The sequence below is a fragment of the Coturnix japonica genome, chromosome 2 (genome assembly GCF_054131305.1).
Source record: "Coturnix japonica strain WE chromosome 2, WE-NBRP24, whole genome shotgun sequence".
In the NCBI taxonomy this organism is placed as follows: domain Eukaryota; kingdom Metazoa; phylum Chordata; class Aves; order Galliformes; family Phasianidae; genus Coturnix; species Coturnix japonica.
This window is the reverse complement of record NC_140664.1, coordinates 60,236,190-60,252,816: the sequence shown is the minus strand read 5'-3', so window position 1 is coordinate 60,252,816 and position 16,627 is coordinate 60,236,190. Positions and strand designations below refer to the sequence as shown.

General features: G+C 39.8%; 1 protein-coding gene across 3 annotated transcripts in view; it reads right to left on the bottom strand.

Moving 5' to 3' along the window:
• Positions 1–531: 531 nt before the first annotated feature.
• The window catches only part of CNTNAP2 (contactin associated protein 2), a 568,010-nt gene continuing 551,914 nt past the window's right edge, over positions 532–16,627 (bottom strand). For all 3 annotated transcript variants that reach the window (XM_085539942.1, XM_015854925.3, XM_085539944.1), the window contains 2 exons: positions 10,856–10,927; positions 532–9,316 (listed from right to left, as the gene is read on the bottom strand). In XM_085539942.1, the coding sequence (XP_085396068.1) occupies positions 9,117–9,316; positions 10,856–10,927 (272 nt within the window). In that variant the 3' untranslated portion in view covers positions 532–9,116. The remainder of the gene's footprint in view (positions 9,317–10,855; positions 10,928–16,627) is intronic.

Below are 16,627 nucleotides of genomic sequence, written 5' to 3'. Positions count from 1 at the left end.
TCAAAATGGGTAGTAATCAGAGGAGAAAACCAGACTTGGGAGGTTTGGGGTGATGTCCTTAACCTTGGCCTGGGGAGGCAGCACTCCTCCCTACAGGTTGGATTGGTCTGCCTATGGGGCCCAATGATCCCCTGAGAAGGAAATCACCTACCACAATTATCCTCCTGTCTTTCCTGGCAGAGGCAGTTAGTCTTAAGGTATGGGGATGACCGCCTTACCCCAGGGCCTCCTCCTAGGTGGATCCTCACTCACCTCCCCACTCACCACCCCTTCAGTTTCCAGTGCCACAAACCTATTGCTTAGGGGGACAGTAATTTTCCAAAGAGAAAACTACCTTCTGCTGGGATTGGACCTGGAGTTGGGAGATTTTGCTCATATGCACCAACTGGGAGATTATCCAGGTGATTCATAAAAACAGAATGACCAGTCCCATCCCTGGAGCCACTTGAAGAGCACTCTGCATAATAAAGCAGATCAACATTTAAATATTCAAAAACATCTATGCATGCACACACTCAAAAAAAGCAGTCCTCATCTGGCAAGGCTCTTTTAATGTATTTTTACCAAACCACAGTACATACTTCAAATAAGGCCTAACAGATTATACTCTTGATAAATTTACAAACAGTTTATTCTCTTTAAAGAGATCATATTATTTTTATCAATCTTGTGTATTTCAATGAATTGTATGTTTATTCAAGCATAACATAGCAAATGTAGCCATAAATCTGTAGACTAAATGTCTATAACAGAGGAATCTCAGATACAGTATACTTTCAGATTAGTATTTGTTTTAATATACATGTTTTTGTTTAAATAGGGTAACTGTCATATCCCGATTATGCGTTCTCTTCCCATGGAAAAGTTGTACTCAAGAAAGAAAGCTGTTGACTAGAATAACTGTAGACAGACACCATCTTGGTTCACCCACCAGAAACCTGGGCCAGCTTTGTAAGCACACAAACATAGGATCGACTCTCAGCCTGCTGATTTGGACAGAATGTATGGGAGGCTGGCTTAGCTTTCCTGATAGATGATGACCCTGATCCTGTCCTGGGTACAGACCACCTTACAGCAGTAGGGGTGAGATAGGAAAGCACAGTCACATTTCTATCTCTAAACAAGAGCTCAGGTTACAGGCTTGTACACATGGCATACTGATGATACTGGGAAAAAAAAAAAAAGAGTAAGAAAAAAGAGAAAGTAAAGTAGCCTGTCTCAGTAGCAATTTTGGCAATGTTTTGTTACTGTTATGTTTCTGAATGTAATTCAGAATCCTTACTCAAGTCCTTGTCTTTGCTGCCTGAGAGGCTATATCTGAGCAAAGCTAGAGAAATAGCAGTGCCTCAACAAAGTGTGAAAAGCTGAATAGACTGCTTAAAGACAATGTATGCTAAGGTCCTCAGATGGATCAACAACATGAGCTGCGCAAAGCAGGTGCTTCTGTCATGTTACATGGCACTGATGGCTTCAATCTGCCTCTCAAAGACTTAAAGAAAAGTTCCTTCTTGAGCTCAATGTGTCCCTGCCAGAAAACCATCATGGAGAATAAAAAAGATACCGAGACCAAAACCAAACCAAACCATGCAAATAATAGCTGAGTAATGAAAATCAAAACCAAATCTGCACCCACTTGCTACAGAACCAGCCATTCTGTAGCTCCTAAATAATAAGAACTTGGCAATAATTACCATGCACAAAGTAAAGGCCACTTATAAAACATCTCCATAAAAATATCTATTTATTTCTATATCTGTATTTATATATTTCAGTAAGAAGCTTCACACTGAGCACATCCCAAGCACTCCGTAGTGGCGAGAATCTGTTTAATCCCCATGAAATTAAGCACTGTTAGGGCTAAATTCCACATGTAGGTCAGTACAGATAATTGCCAGTAGTGTTAATTGGCACTAGTCAGATGGGGTAGCAAAACTGCCAAGCAGCTGAAGCCTTTCAGGAATATCATGCCAAACCACGGTTTTCTGTCAGAGGAACTGCACAGGCTTTGGCTGCTCAATGAGCAGAACAGGTAACTAGGACTGAAGATAATTTATATCACACCTGTGCAGCCTGCAGATGGGTCTTGAGCCACTGAAGAGTTAGAGCAGAATAAAAGATACTCCTTAACAGAACAGGAGAGGGATAAAGAGTGAGGATTTGTGGAAAGCCCGCTCTCTGTGCTTCAGTAACTTGATGGGAATCAAGTGCTACCATAATCTTTATTCAGAAGTGACTTTGATCCCATATCTTAATTGGGTGAGATTTTAACAGATTCAGTACAATGTAGGAGTTACAATGCAGTTTAGTGCAGTATCTCAGAAACTGCAAATGCATGAAGCAGGTGTTTTTATCTTTTGTTTTGTTTTTCCTCCCATGATATGCTGGTCCAATGAAAACAAGATTCTTTAAGAACAGGTGATGACATTTTTCTTAGCTGTGCTAATAAAAATTAAGGATGCTAATTCATTGCCACTTTTGAGAGGGACTTTTAGAACCCCAAATAAGTGAAAACACCAGAAGCAATGATTTCTTAATGTCAGAGTAATGGGCTTTGGGTCAACTTGTGAATGGTTTATTGGCTGTGCCAAGACCAGTTTGTTCTAGTAACACATTAACTGCAAGATGTAGGTAAAGAGCATTAGCGTGAAGGGTTTAACTACCTTGTCTTTACTAACCAACTTTATTTACCTTACATACATGCACATGGCTTGATAAAAAAGTACACAAACTTGACTCACTCAGTTGCTAGCCTAAGCCAAAATTAAATCTGAGAGAGCTGTTTGGATGGGAATTTTCTCTGTACAGCCTGCTCCAGTCTGACTTCGGTTACCTAAAGTTATTGCTTTTTTGCTGACTCAAGGGTTTCATATCCAGATATTTCTTCCAAAACCACACAAATAAAAACAACAACCCAAGAAAAAAGTGGAAGCATATATACACATTAGTAGAAGCTGCTGCATCACAGAAAGGACATAACTAAGTTTGTTACTTGATTTAAGAATATTTGCAGAGTATCCTAATCTGAATTTCTTTTTCACAGAAACAGTTCTCGTTGTGTTTTATTATACCACGTGGAAAAATTAATTAACTTTTTTCTATATAATGTTTGGAAAATTGAAAAGTAGTCAAAAGAAACAATTACCTGTGCAGTAATCTACTGAAACTTTTTTTTTCTTTTTTTTTTCTTTTTTTTTTTTCTCTCCTTTTTAACACAAATTGATTTAAAAAACCAAAAAAACAAAACTTGTCTGCCTCTTATCTTCCTGGTTCTTAAGTGGAGGCCCTAATCAGGATTTTGAGCACAGTGCTTCAAGAAGTCTGCTTCTATGTGAAAAAGTCAGAGTTTAATTTACAAATGTTAGAGATTGTTAAATGCATTTTGGTAACAAGGTCCAAGTCAGGTGTCACTTAAAGTACCATATGAAATACTGTAAAGTCTGAGTTTGTCTCCAAAATTGCATTGAATTTCAAGAATGAAGGATTCTGCTAGTACTGCAAGCTTAAGGATTTGAAGAAATTTAGCATATAACTTTTAAACTCATCATATTTTAATGGCATATGGGCAACAATTACTCCAGAGCTGTAGACCATCCAAAACAGCCTTGTTTCAGGCCGATACGGTTTTGGCCTCACTGTCATGGTGATAGCAAGAAGAAACAAATTTGCTCACTGTCACAGTGCACAAGTGTCAGAATGGTTTTAAGCTTAAACCTTTGCTCCCTTCTTTTTCCTCTAGGTCTTTCTTTCTTATGCAGATGACAAACGCTACTTAAGAATGTGTGACTCTATCCACTTCTAGAGGTTTCAACAGCAGTACAAACTAACAGTCATAACATGGACACAAGGAATAACTGGACCTTGCCACAATAATACATCCCACAAAGCAGGCCTTTGTAGTAGTAGAGTGGAGTAGTTAAGGCAAGTCACACTGCAGAAAAAGAAACAAGTGAGGATAGTCCCAGCCTCTTTAATTCTTGAGGTTGTTGCACCCTCTGCATCTTTGCCTAGAATATTCTCATTCAAATGCATTACATGTAGCACTTTTATAACATGTTGCACATAAAAAAAATAAAGCCTTATATAGTTTATGAAAAAAAAAAAAAAGAAAAAAAAAATCAAGTCTGTTGAACTAGATGCATATTTTTCTTAATGATTTCAATAAAAGGCTCACATTCATAAAGGAAAGGACGCTTACGGTAGGACAGGGAGGCAAACCACTCCCAGCCATTTTTAGTATGTAGCTCTTGTGAATAGGCAATAACAAACATTAGCAGAAGTGGCACTAGACTGCTTGCTGCTATCAAAGGAATCAGAAGAAGCTCGGTCATTTTGATTCCAACAAAACTGTGTTCAGTTCACAGCTGACTTCAAAACAGCTCACTTCAACAGATACAGATTTACCCTCCTCAGGATTCCCAGGATTCTGACTGACACACAGTCAGGGCTGTCTGATACACAATCAATATGAACATATTTTAATAATTCATCCCTGGTTTCAGTACCCTCTCTTTATTGCCAACTGTGCTGTGAAATCCTTCTTTATTTTATCTTTTTTTCCATGTACTTTGAGTCTTTTTTAAGAGGCCACTCCAACTTGTATCCTTTTTCAAAATGATTTTCTGGTACTAGAGAAGGAAAAAATTAGCCAATGATAACAATGAAAAAGCTTTTAGGTTAATTAAAACTACTTAGAATTGCTTTCTTATTTTTTTTCTTTTCTTTTTTCTTTTTATTTACTTAGCAATCTGATTACTAACTGAACTTCAGTTAAAAGGAAAGACATTCACAGAAGATATTAAGATATTAGGTGTACATACACGTTTTTCTTCTTTAATTCTAATTTACATGCTTCTGCTTTTAGATTTGTTTAATTACGATAGGCAATAAAATCTGATCAACAAAATATAGGTTCTCCTGTTCAAAGATGATAACCTTCCAGAGTTAACATGTTTGCTAGTAGGTGGCATTGTTCAACCATGTTAAAAGCTATTGCTTATCAAACTGAGATAGCTTCCCATTTCAACAGATACCCTGGAAATTAGATGCATCTGCAATTAAAGGACATAGTATTAATTAAAATGTAATTATTTACTAGACTCTTTTTGAACAAATTCTCATCACTACAATAATCTTATACATATACACCACCACTCTGTCAATCTTAGTAAAATATTTATGATAACCATCCTTTGACATCCATCATGCTAGCTAGAGCACGATATTAAAATACTATGTTTGAAGTGTTAGCTTCAACAGTAAATATAAAAGGTAAAGGTAAGGTTTAAGATAAGAAAAATACAATGTAGAATTGTTCCAGTACCAATTAAAGATGCATATTCCTATGCAACACTTTTGAATCTTCAATCAGTAAATACGGAATAAGTAATATGTGAAAGATTTGATTCAAAACCAACAGTTTAGACTGTGGAATTCCCCTCAAAGGTGAGCTGATTAGTTTTTCAGCATCTTGGCTCTCTGGAGCTCCATGACTCATTTCCCTGTGGTCTGTGTGTTGTGAATGAGGACCCGAAAGCTGCTAATGCAGCTTTGATAGTCTTCTGCCCAGTCTTGCACTTCCCACAGCTGTTGGCAGTTTTGCCGTTGATTTCAAGGGAACTGGAACAAGCCTTTCAGAAACACAACTGGGACACTTTGGTGGCTCAATAAGTGCAAGAAGCAACATTTTCCTATGCATTTCAGATAGGTGAGGCAGCTAAAAGCATGTGACTGCTTAGGTTAGTGTTCCCCGGGGGAAAGCACAAAACACAGGTTCTTATAAAAGCATTATTCTACTCTCCACCAGATTTTCCCATTATAAGCATTTGGATAGCACCTGTCAAACAATACTGGCACAAATAAAAATGGGTGAAATAAACAATGGATATTGTTGCCAATAATCAGCCTACAGGGGAAGAAATTCTCAAAGTAGTACAGTGCTAGCAAAAATATGCAAGCTACACTTCTGAGCCTGCTCAGAAAGTAGGCCAGTGCCTATTATTAAGCTTATTACATTTTCAGAAATTAAATGCAAGACAGACAGCGAGGAATTCACATAGTCATGAAAAGATTACACAGAGAATGGATGATAGACATGAAATTTTATACTAAGATCCACTATAAGAGGCAGGATTCTAAAAACTAATTGAGAAAGTTTCTAAAGTTATGAAAGGAACTGTATCTGGAAAATACACCATCAACATTTTAATACAGCATTAATGAACTTTACTTATGAGAAACATTGTGTCCAAGGAAGAGATGAAGATGCATGCAACTTAATTTAGGAAATTTAAATCCTGTCTTTCCAAATTTAAGACATGAATTTACAACTACTGCATGTGCAGTAGTTGAAGGTTGTTTTCCAGAAATTCTTGCTTGAAGGGTTCTGAGAGATAAACTGGAAATCTTTTGGAAAGTCAGTGAACAGATGCCACAGACACCTTTATCATAATTCAACAAGCTTGGCCAAGGACTTGGTTAGGAACACAGACCAAGCCATCCTTCCCTTCTAGTACCATGCTAAGGCATTTGGCTACTTTGTTGTCTAGCATCAGAGGACTCCAGATTCTCAAACTCATACATGAGTTTGATCACCGTCACAGACATTAAGTTCAGATTGGTAATTTTTTTCTGCAAACTACATTCCAGTCTATGCAAATGATGCTGTGTTCACTTGAAGCTGTAGGCAAGGATGTTTTTCAGAGTGGACCAAAGTACAATTAAAATAAAATACAGAATATCATGAAGAAAAGAGAACACCATTTCAATTACAGAAAGTCATCTGAAATTGCAACATGGAACAACCAAAGTATTTTGTTGAATAGCCTGTGGTGCAGGCTAGAGTCATCCCAGGCTGATATTCTCCAGAGGGTCAGAGATTTATGTTATGTCCACAAATAAACATGATCAGTGACTCATCTATTTAATTAAGCACAAGAGAGGGAGATGCTGATACTGGAGGCAAGGCAAAAGACTGTAGAGCACGAGAATGACAGAAGTAGCTTTCATGTTTACCTGAATACCTCTGCCACATAATATTACCTGAGTAACAGTAAATCTTATTTGAAACTTTTTGTATGCTAATTCCAAATCCACGAGCAGGAAGAAATCAATCGGTTGGCTTGATTTGGTCTGATACATGTTCGATGAATCCACCAGATGACTTTATACTACCAGCCTTAAATCAAACTATTTATCCCTGTCTATCTGTCAAATTATGCTTGCAAACTTCTTGTCAGGTAAGACTCAACATATTTTACTCCCTCTCTGTGATTCTTTTAAATTAAATTTTAAAGCATTATCTATAATAGTATAAGTACAATCAAAAATATAAAGAAATTAGAGTTGCCAGCACTAGTCAGTGTAGTAGATTACAGATTTAAATTTGAAAAATAAATCCTTCTTATAAAGAAAAATGGATTAAATCTTTGCATACTAAACTCAGCAATATTAAAAGATAAAGCAAATCAGAGACTGTTACAAGCATAAATACTTTTAAAAGGAAATTCTTGGCGTTGCTTCTGTTCTTTTAGCACACAGGAAATGTTTTGCAATACATTCACTCCCTTGTTCCATTCTACTGCAAAAATTGCTCATTAAGGCCCTAAATTTCTGTGAAAACAGACCTGGAGAACTATGTATCTGCACAGAGCAATCTACAGCTTTTATGTTGCCATCAAGGGATACAAGGCCTTCAGGCAGCCTCCTTGCCTTTCTACAACTTCTGGACTGCTTCTCAAGTGGGATATGCAACTTCCCTGTCTAAGAGGGGACATGGGCTAAAATGATGCACTTGGAACTCTCCTTGACATTCTTAAAAATGCCTTAAATAAGTAATAGTTCAGGTAAGCCTGCATATTAAATCTGCATGTCTATTCTAGCACCGTGTGTTTTTCACTTGCTCTTGAGGCAGCACTTTCAATTCTGTTGCTTCATTTTCTGCCTGTGCAAATGCCGTCAGCAGAGGCTTTCTTCGGAAGGCAATTAATAAAAATAAATTGATTTAAAGTATGAATTGTTATGCCAAAGCTGTAAAAAGTATCATGTGAAGTCCATTAGTTTAAATACATTGACTAGAACTGTATTAGTTAATATTTCTGTGACAGCCTATAAAAAAGAAACAGAAGCAAATGAAGTTTGGCTATAATTTCCTACTACAGTGCATATGCCTAAGTCCAGGATATACACACTGGCACATCACAAACTGAGCTGAATATAGACTGGCATGTGCCTTGGGTCACCAGTGCCCTAGCCAAAGACACAAGAACAGGTCTACAGACTTGTACAGCACCATCCTCCCTCAGAGTTCACAAAATAATAAAAAATAATTTTGGTGTGCTTTATGATCATCCTCTCTGGTAGAAGTAGTAGCAGTAGTAGTAGAAGTCATAATGACAGTATTTTTACATTGTTGATGATAATCGTACAGAATCAATGAAGTATCTGCATCAAAAAAAGATGAATCCTGCCAGGATTTACAAGAGCCGATGACATTTTGAAAATCTGGCAAGGTTTAGCTGCATTAAGCATTCTTCCTCAACTCTCAGTTCTGCCTCCAGCTCTGAACACTTGTTTAAACACCACAAAAATGAAGCATGATACAGTGAAGGTGCAGGGCTGATAGCAGCCTGTGGAGAAGTAGCCAGATATGAAAAAACACATCAGAACAAAGTTCCGCCACTTATATCCAGGACAGAACAACTTCCATTTTAAACAGCTTTTAAAAAAGTGTAAAAAAAAAAAAGAAAAAAGGAAAAGAATAAGAAAAAAAAAGGCCCTGTTTCTTGTTCTTTAGAATACCTCTAAACACACAGAGAAAAAGATAGCTATTATTGAAAATTTTAACCAATGCTGAGGCTGTGAAACTGTTCTTTGTTACAGTGGTTTGAATACAGAAGGGCAATTCACTGTAAGTAAATGTTTAAAAGTATTTTTCTTAAATGCTTGTGATTTTTTCTCCTCCAGTCTCAGTGATTTTTCCTGTCACTTGCTCCTCTAGTTGTGCTGATCTTATGTGTGCTCAAGCGTCCAACGCAGAATGTTCTTTCCCCACTGCAAGAGTCATTCCAGTCCTGACCTGGCCCAGCTTGTATTCCATCCCAGGCTCCCTCTCTATGGGCTTAGATAAGCCACTCCTTCTTGCTCTCGTCAATAGTCTCTGTAAAGTTGGGGTCATTGTTCATTATGGCAGCATCGGCACTTTCAGCTGACTCTGCTCCTTTGGCCTCATTGGTATGGTAGGTTCCCTTGTGGCGAAACATGTAGCGGATCAGGAACACCAAAGTGCAGAGGATGGTGAAGATCACTACAGCAATGACACCTGAGCAGAGAAGGAAAGAAAAGATGACACTAACGGGGAGAACACCCACAGATTCTGATACAAAGAAAGAGGTTCACAACTACATGGGCAGCTGAATATCACCACAGTTGCTTGGTTTTCACTTTTCTAAAATTTATGTTATAATAAGTGAAGGAAGTCTGCTAGTGACTTTCATCCCATAGTTTACCTTTTACCTAGTCACAGAGGTGAGCTTCATTGATTGTTAGGCAGAGGATGCTGTGTCCTTAAAATGAGGGGATGAAATGGGGATATGTTGTTGGCTGGGCAGCTATTTGGAGACAGAAGACACTAGAGTATCATCCATGATGAAGAAATTACAACATTTGTCAGCTAAAAAAAATCTCGTAATCAGTATTTTATGACACTTATGTTAAATGATGTGTTGGGCAGCCACATTGTACGGGTATGGTCTGAATTTTCTGAGGAATGCAATATTATCCTCACTTTATAGTTGGTTACCAAAGTAGAAGTAATAAAGTAAAAGTTATAAGTAGTAATAAAAAAATAAAATAAAAATGAAAAATAATGTAACAAATCAAAACTAAAGCAACTGACCTAAACCTGGTTATGGAAACACAATCCTATGTCGGGGACAGGGAAAAGAAACAAGAAATTCCATTCAACTGCACATATTACTATACTCAGTTTTGCTTTACAAGACAAAAAAAACATTTGTTTTAAAGAATTTGTTGCAATATCAAAGTTGCCTTTGGAGAGTTCTGGTGTAACACTTCAGTACAGAGGGACGGGGTAGAGCAAATTGTAGGTATGCATAAATTTATTCAGTATCCTTATAGCTGGAGACAGCTTGGCTGAAAATCTTCAATTTAATGCTAGTTTAAGATCCAAGTTGTGGCATTAATTCACATCACCTGAGAACTTATCACTCTGAATGGCACTGCGAGATATATCACAGTATCACAGTCTCGTGCGGGTTGGAAGGGACCTTAGAGATCAAGTCCAACCCCAGGGATTCGAGCCTCCTGTGTAGCAGAGCAGCACTTCTACCACTTGCGCCACAGGGGGGATTCAAACCCAGGACTCCAGTGTTGCAAAGCGGCATTCCTACCACTGTGCCACCGGAGGCACACATATAAGCTGTAGCACAACCTGAGAAAACAAGGTATGAATTATTTCTGTCAAGAGTGTAACTAATAGTTTTTGCCACAGATCCATGTTGAATCTGATATAACTGGAAAAATGTTCTTGCCATTTAACATAAACGAATTACTCTGTTACCACAAGTAAGTATTCAAGAGTAGTTCCTCACAAGCATGCTTGTTATTTCGATTAAAAATAGGAATATTTTGATGTGGTTAAAACTGAGTATGAGGGGATAAACTAAGGGAAAATAAGCCATTTCACTAGAACAAATCACCTGAACATAATTATACAAACTTCTACTTTAATGTAATTTTCCCAAAGTCACTTAGCACGTAGACTGAATATGTCACCAAGTGCAACTAAGCCTCACAGTTGTGCCGCAAAATCTCTTAGGAAATTAGACATTTTTCCTACCTCCTATAATAGCAGAGTTTCTGTTAACTCCATCTCCTATAGCTTGACCATTGTACGGGAAATCAGCATTGGCTGTAAATAAAGAATTAAAGATTCACATTATAATATCAGCAAAACTTACCAAACTGGTTCAGAAATAAATCCAACATACTTAGATACAATTTAAAGAAAAAGTAAACAGATAGATATTCATCTAAATGAACATGAAAGAAAAATATCCTTCACTATTATATGATCCCTTATGACTTTTTGCTTCCTCCTCAACAAAAATAAAACAAAGAGGTACCTACAGTAAGCACTGCTATTAATACAGAAGGCAATTTTGTTACTCTACTATCATAAACACAGTAAGTTTGATTAGCACAAAACCAAAAACATATATAAACCTTTCTTTCACAAGCATGTGAACACATGTTTCATTTTAACCTTAAGAAGTTTCTCAAAGACAATACAACCTGTTCTGGTTCAGCTGGGACAGAGTTGATTTTTTTCATTGTGTTTGTTGTGATGCTATGTTTTGACTGTAGGAGAAAAACTATGTTGATACAACATTAATGTTTTAGTTGTTGCTGAGCAAGGGCTGGTGTGAGGCTGGTGGCTGTGGAAACACCTGAGTGTGGTCATGAGGGTAGTAGGGCTGCTGCCACTTGCAAGGAGGCCAAGCTCGGGTGCCTTTACTCTAATGCATGCATCATGGGTAATAAACAAGAGGAGCTGGAGGCCATTGTGTGTTTGGATAGTTTTGATATAGTTGCCATCACGGAAACATGGTGGAACGATTCCCACAACTGGAGTGCTGTGATTGAGGGCTACCAACTTTTCACAAGAGACAGGCTAGGTAGGAAAGGCAGTGGTGTAGCACTCAATGTTAAAAAAGACTGTGAATGTGTGGAAAGCAATGACAGTGATGATGGAGTTGAGAGCTTACGGGTCAGAATAAAAGCTAAGGCCAACAAGACTGACATAATTGTGGGAGTCTGCTACAGGTTACCCACCCAAGATGAAGAAGTGGATGAGATGCTTTATAAACAGTTGGGTGAGGTCTCAAGGTCACTCCCCCTTGTTCTGATGGGGGACTACAACTTCCCAGACATCTGCTGGAATTACAATACAGCTGACAAAGAACAGTCCTGGAGGTTCCTGGAGTGTGTGGGAGATAACTTCCTGACACAGCTGGTGAGGGAGCTGACAAGGGGAAGCAAAATCCTGGACCTGTTGTTTGTTAACAGAGAAGGACTGGTGGGGGATGTAAAGGTTGGAGGCCGTCCGGGACAAAGCAATCATGAGATGCTAGATTTCTCAATCCTTGCTGAACCACAGAGGGGAGTCAGCAAAACTGACACCTTGGACTTCTGGAGGATGGACTTCAACTTCTTTAGGACCATGGTTAAGAGGGTCCCTTGGGAGGTAACTATGGAGAGCGTGGGAGCCCAGGAAGGCTGGGAATACTTTAAGGAAATTGTTCTAAAGGTGGGAGTTGACCATCCTGAAGTCACAAAAAACAAGCCAATGGGCAAGGAGGCTGGACAGGCTGAACAGAGAGCTTTGGCTGGATCTCAAGAACAAAAGGAAAGTTTATGGTCTCAGGAAGAGTGTGCAAGCTACTTATGAGGATTACAGGTATGTAGTGAAGATGTGCAGGGAGAAAATTAGGAAAGCCAAAGCACAGCTAGAACTGAGCTTGGCCACTAAGGTAAAGGAGAACAATAAATATTTTTATAAACACATCAACAGCAAGAGGAAGGCTAGGGAGAATCTCCATCCCTTGTTGGATGCTGAGGGCAACTTGGTCACCAAGGATGAGGTACTTAATACCTTCTTTGCCTCAGTCTTTAATAGTAAAACTTGTTACTCCCTGGGAACACAGCCCCCTGCACTGGTAGATGGGGAAGGGGAACAAATTATGCCCTGTGTGATCCATGATGAGATAGTTTTGGACCTGCTCTGAAAGCTGGATGCTTACAAGTCCATGGTGCTGGATGGATTGCACCCCAGAGTGATGAGGGAGTTGGCAGATGTGGTTGCCAAACCACTCTCCATCATTTTTTGGCAGTTCTGGCTGACTGGGGATGTCCTGGTGGATTGGAGGCTGGTAAATGTGATGCCCATCTTCAAAAAGGGCTGGAAAGATGAACCTGGTAGCTACAGGCCTATCAGTCTCACCTCAGTGTCTGGGAAGGTTATGGACCGAATAATCTTGGGAACAATCATGGACGAATTAAAAGTCAGCCAGGGGATCAGGCCCAGTCAGCATGGGTTTATGAATGGTAGATCCTGTCTGACAAACCTGATTTAATTCTATGACAAGGTGACCAGCTTAGTGGATGAGGGTAAGGCTGTTGATGTGGTCTACATGGACTTCAGTGAGGCCTTTGACACTGTCCCCCATAACATTCACGTGGAAAAGCTGGCTGCCCTTGGTCTGGATGGGTGTACACTCCGCTGGGTGAAGCACTGGCTGGATGAACGGGCCCAAAGAGTTGTGGTCAATGGAGCTGAATCCAGTTGGCAGCCAGACACGAGCGGCATCCCCCAGGGCTCAGTGCTTGGGCCACTTCTGTTTAACATCTTCACTGATGATCTCAGTGAGGGGATTGAGTGCACCCTCAGTAAGTTTGCAGATGACACCAACCTGGGGGGGAGTGTTGATCTGCCAGAAGGAATAAGGGCACTACGAAGGGACCTGGTTAGACTGGATTGATGGGCCAAGGTTAACTGCATGAGTTTCAATAGGGCTAAGTGTCAGGACCTGCATTTTGGTCACAACAACCCCAGGCAACCCTACAGGCTTCGGGAGGTGTGGCTGGAAAGCTCCCAGACAGAAAAGGACCTTGGTCTGTTGATGGACATTCAGCTGAATATGAGCCAGCAGTGTGCCCAGTGGTCAAGAAGGCCAATGGCATCCTGGCTTGTATCAGTAATGGTGTGGTGAGCAGGACTAGGGAAGTAATCCTACCCCTGTACTCAGCATTCGTGAGGCCTCACCTCGAGTACTGTGTTCAGTTTTGAGCACCTCAGTACAGGAAAGACATAGAGGTACTAGAGCAGGTCTAGAGAAGGGCAACGAGGCTTGTGAAGGGCTTGGAAAATCAACCCTAAGAGAAGAGGCTAAGGAAGCTGGGGCTGTTTAGTCTGGGGAAAAGGAGGCTGAGGGGACACCTTATCACCCTCTTCCAGTACCTGAAAGGTGCTTACAGTGAGAGTGGGGCAAGTCTCTTCTCACTGGTGACAAGTGACAGGACAAGGGGAAATGGCCTCAAGTTGCACCAGGGGAAGTTCAGGTTGGATGCTAGGAAACACTTCTTTACAGAAAGGGTAGTCAAGTACTGGAATAGGCTACCCAGGGAGGGGGTTGAATTGCCATCCCTGGATGTGTTTAAGAGCCGTTTGGATGTGGTGCTCAGGGATATGATTTAGCAAAGGGTTGTTAGAGTTAGGGTACTATGGTTAGGCTGCGGTTGGACTTGATGATCTTTGAGGTCTTTTCCAACCTGAGTAATTCTATGATTCTATGTTCCAACAGGTCTGTGTCTCTCCTGTACTGAGGACACCACATCTGGACACATTACTCCAGGTGAGGCTTCACCAGTAGAGGTCTCTGCCATCTGTTGGCACTCTATCTTCTAAAAAACACATTTCTGTACCTCTCTAAAACAAACGCTATTCTGAATGTCAGATAAATAAACTCACAACTCCATACTGGTTTCCTACAGAGACATTTTCAAACAGTATCCACAATAGTATCCTTACAGCAATGACAAGGAAGAACTAAGAACAGGAAAATGAATCTGAATTTTAAACTTACTCTCTCAGACCCTTAGGTAAAATATGAAATCTAAATGTCTCCATTTAGAAAAGTATTAAGTTTGCCAGATTGCTCTCTAACCCAAAAGAAGGTTCCTGTCCAACAGGGCAATGCTGCAGCCTGTCACAAGTCCTGCCGCTTCCTTCTGAGTGACTGATAATTTTGCTTCATTATGATAGGTGCGATTTTGCAGAGGTAGGTATTTTCATGCCACTTTCCATATAAAATCCTCCGGCAGATCCACATAATTGAAATGTAAAATGACTGTCAGAGTAGAAAAGTGGTCCTTAAAGTGAGTGTGGGCAGAGAAATCAGCATGTGCTGGACAGCCAGGGGATCAGGCCCAGCCAGCATAGGTTCATGAAAGGCAGTTCCTGCTTGACATACCTGATCTTGTTCTATGATCAAGTGATCAAGGAGGGAAAGGCTGTTAACATCATCTACCTTAGTCATCAGCAAAGTCTTTGATGCTGTCTCCCATAAGATTCTCCTTGAGAAGCTGGCAGCTTATAGCTTGGACAGGTACGCTCTTCACTGGGTAAAGAGGTCCTGGCTCTACTAGTACTAGGGTACTAGTGAATGCAGTTAAATCCAGCTGGTGACTGGTCATGAGTGCTGTTCCCCAGGGGTCAATATTGGGTCCAGTCCTGTTTGATATCTTAATTGATGATGTGTATGAGGACATTGAGTGCACCCTCAATGCTTGCTGCAGATCACAGCAAGTTGGCAGAAGTCTTGATTTGCCTGGGGGTAGGTAGGCCTTTCAGAGAGATATGGAAAGCTGGGCTGAGGCCAAAGGGATGGAGCTCAGTAGGACTAAGTGTTGGGTCCTGCACTTTGTCCACAACAACCTGAGGCTTGGGGTGGAGTGGCTGGAACCACAGAATCATTGTTTCTCCATGGGGAGCTTCATTAGCCCTTTCCTTATATACTGCAGATAAACATTGCTGTCCATACTCCTAAGCAGGGGAGGAAATGGGGGTTTTAAGAATGTCTTGCTCAGAGAGGGCAATACAGTATTCTTCCTTTTGGTTTTAAAAATTAATCTTCCTGGCAAATGGACAGAAAAGCTTGTACCTCACAAAGAGACTCGGCCTTGCAGCTTACATTCCTTCAGATCAAGCCTGGATGAAACACGGAACACATTCCCTTCAGTGGGATAGCTTAGAGAATTCCCTCATTTTCCTCTCTGAGTGTTTGTTTCCCAGTAATAACATTTATACTTTCTTTTGCCCACAAGCAAGTAATTATATGAAGTAGTCAGAAGGCATGATCAAAATACTTTCTGCATTTAAGAACCAGTATCGGTATACAGATTTTTCTTCCTTACTTTAAAATATTAGAGCACATAGTTATGAACACTTTTGAAACATTTTTATCTGTAGTCTGAACTGCTTCAGATGCATTATTTCGATCACTTTCCATTCCAAATTTTCATTTGATTTGCAGTATGTTAGAACACATTCATTCATCAAGGACCTAAATTAATCTGTCTAGTTCCTGGTAGTAACACTTGTTTGACACTGGGTCTCCGGATAAGAACTGCTGACCTAAGTAATCACTTTCATGAAAATTTCATTAGCAGGGCTTACATTTCACCTGTTAAGGAAGACAAACAAATACTTCCATTTATAATTAACATAAAACATGAAATGCCTCGGTGCTCTCACAGCAAGTAAAGTGCTGACCAAAGCCTTGCTGTATTCAGATAACTGCCGATAAAAGACCCAAAATGAATATTTGAGTGAAACACAATACAAAAGTAAAAATCCAGCCAAATGAACAAGAAAATCAAAGAGCAAAACATAAGTAAAGATCTGCCCTTATGAAAGGAGCAAATAACAGATGGATTTGCAGCACCTACAAACAACACAGGTAGCACTTCACACTAAACTTCATGTATTGTATGTATATAATCTTGATGTTAGCATTTACTAACTCAGATACTATGTACTGTGACATTAAAG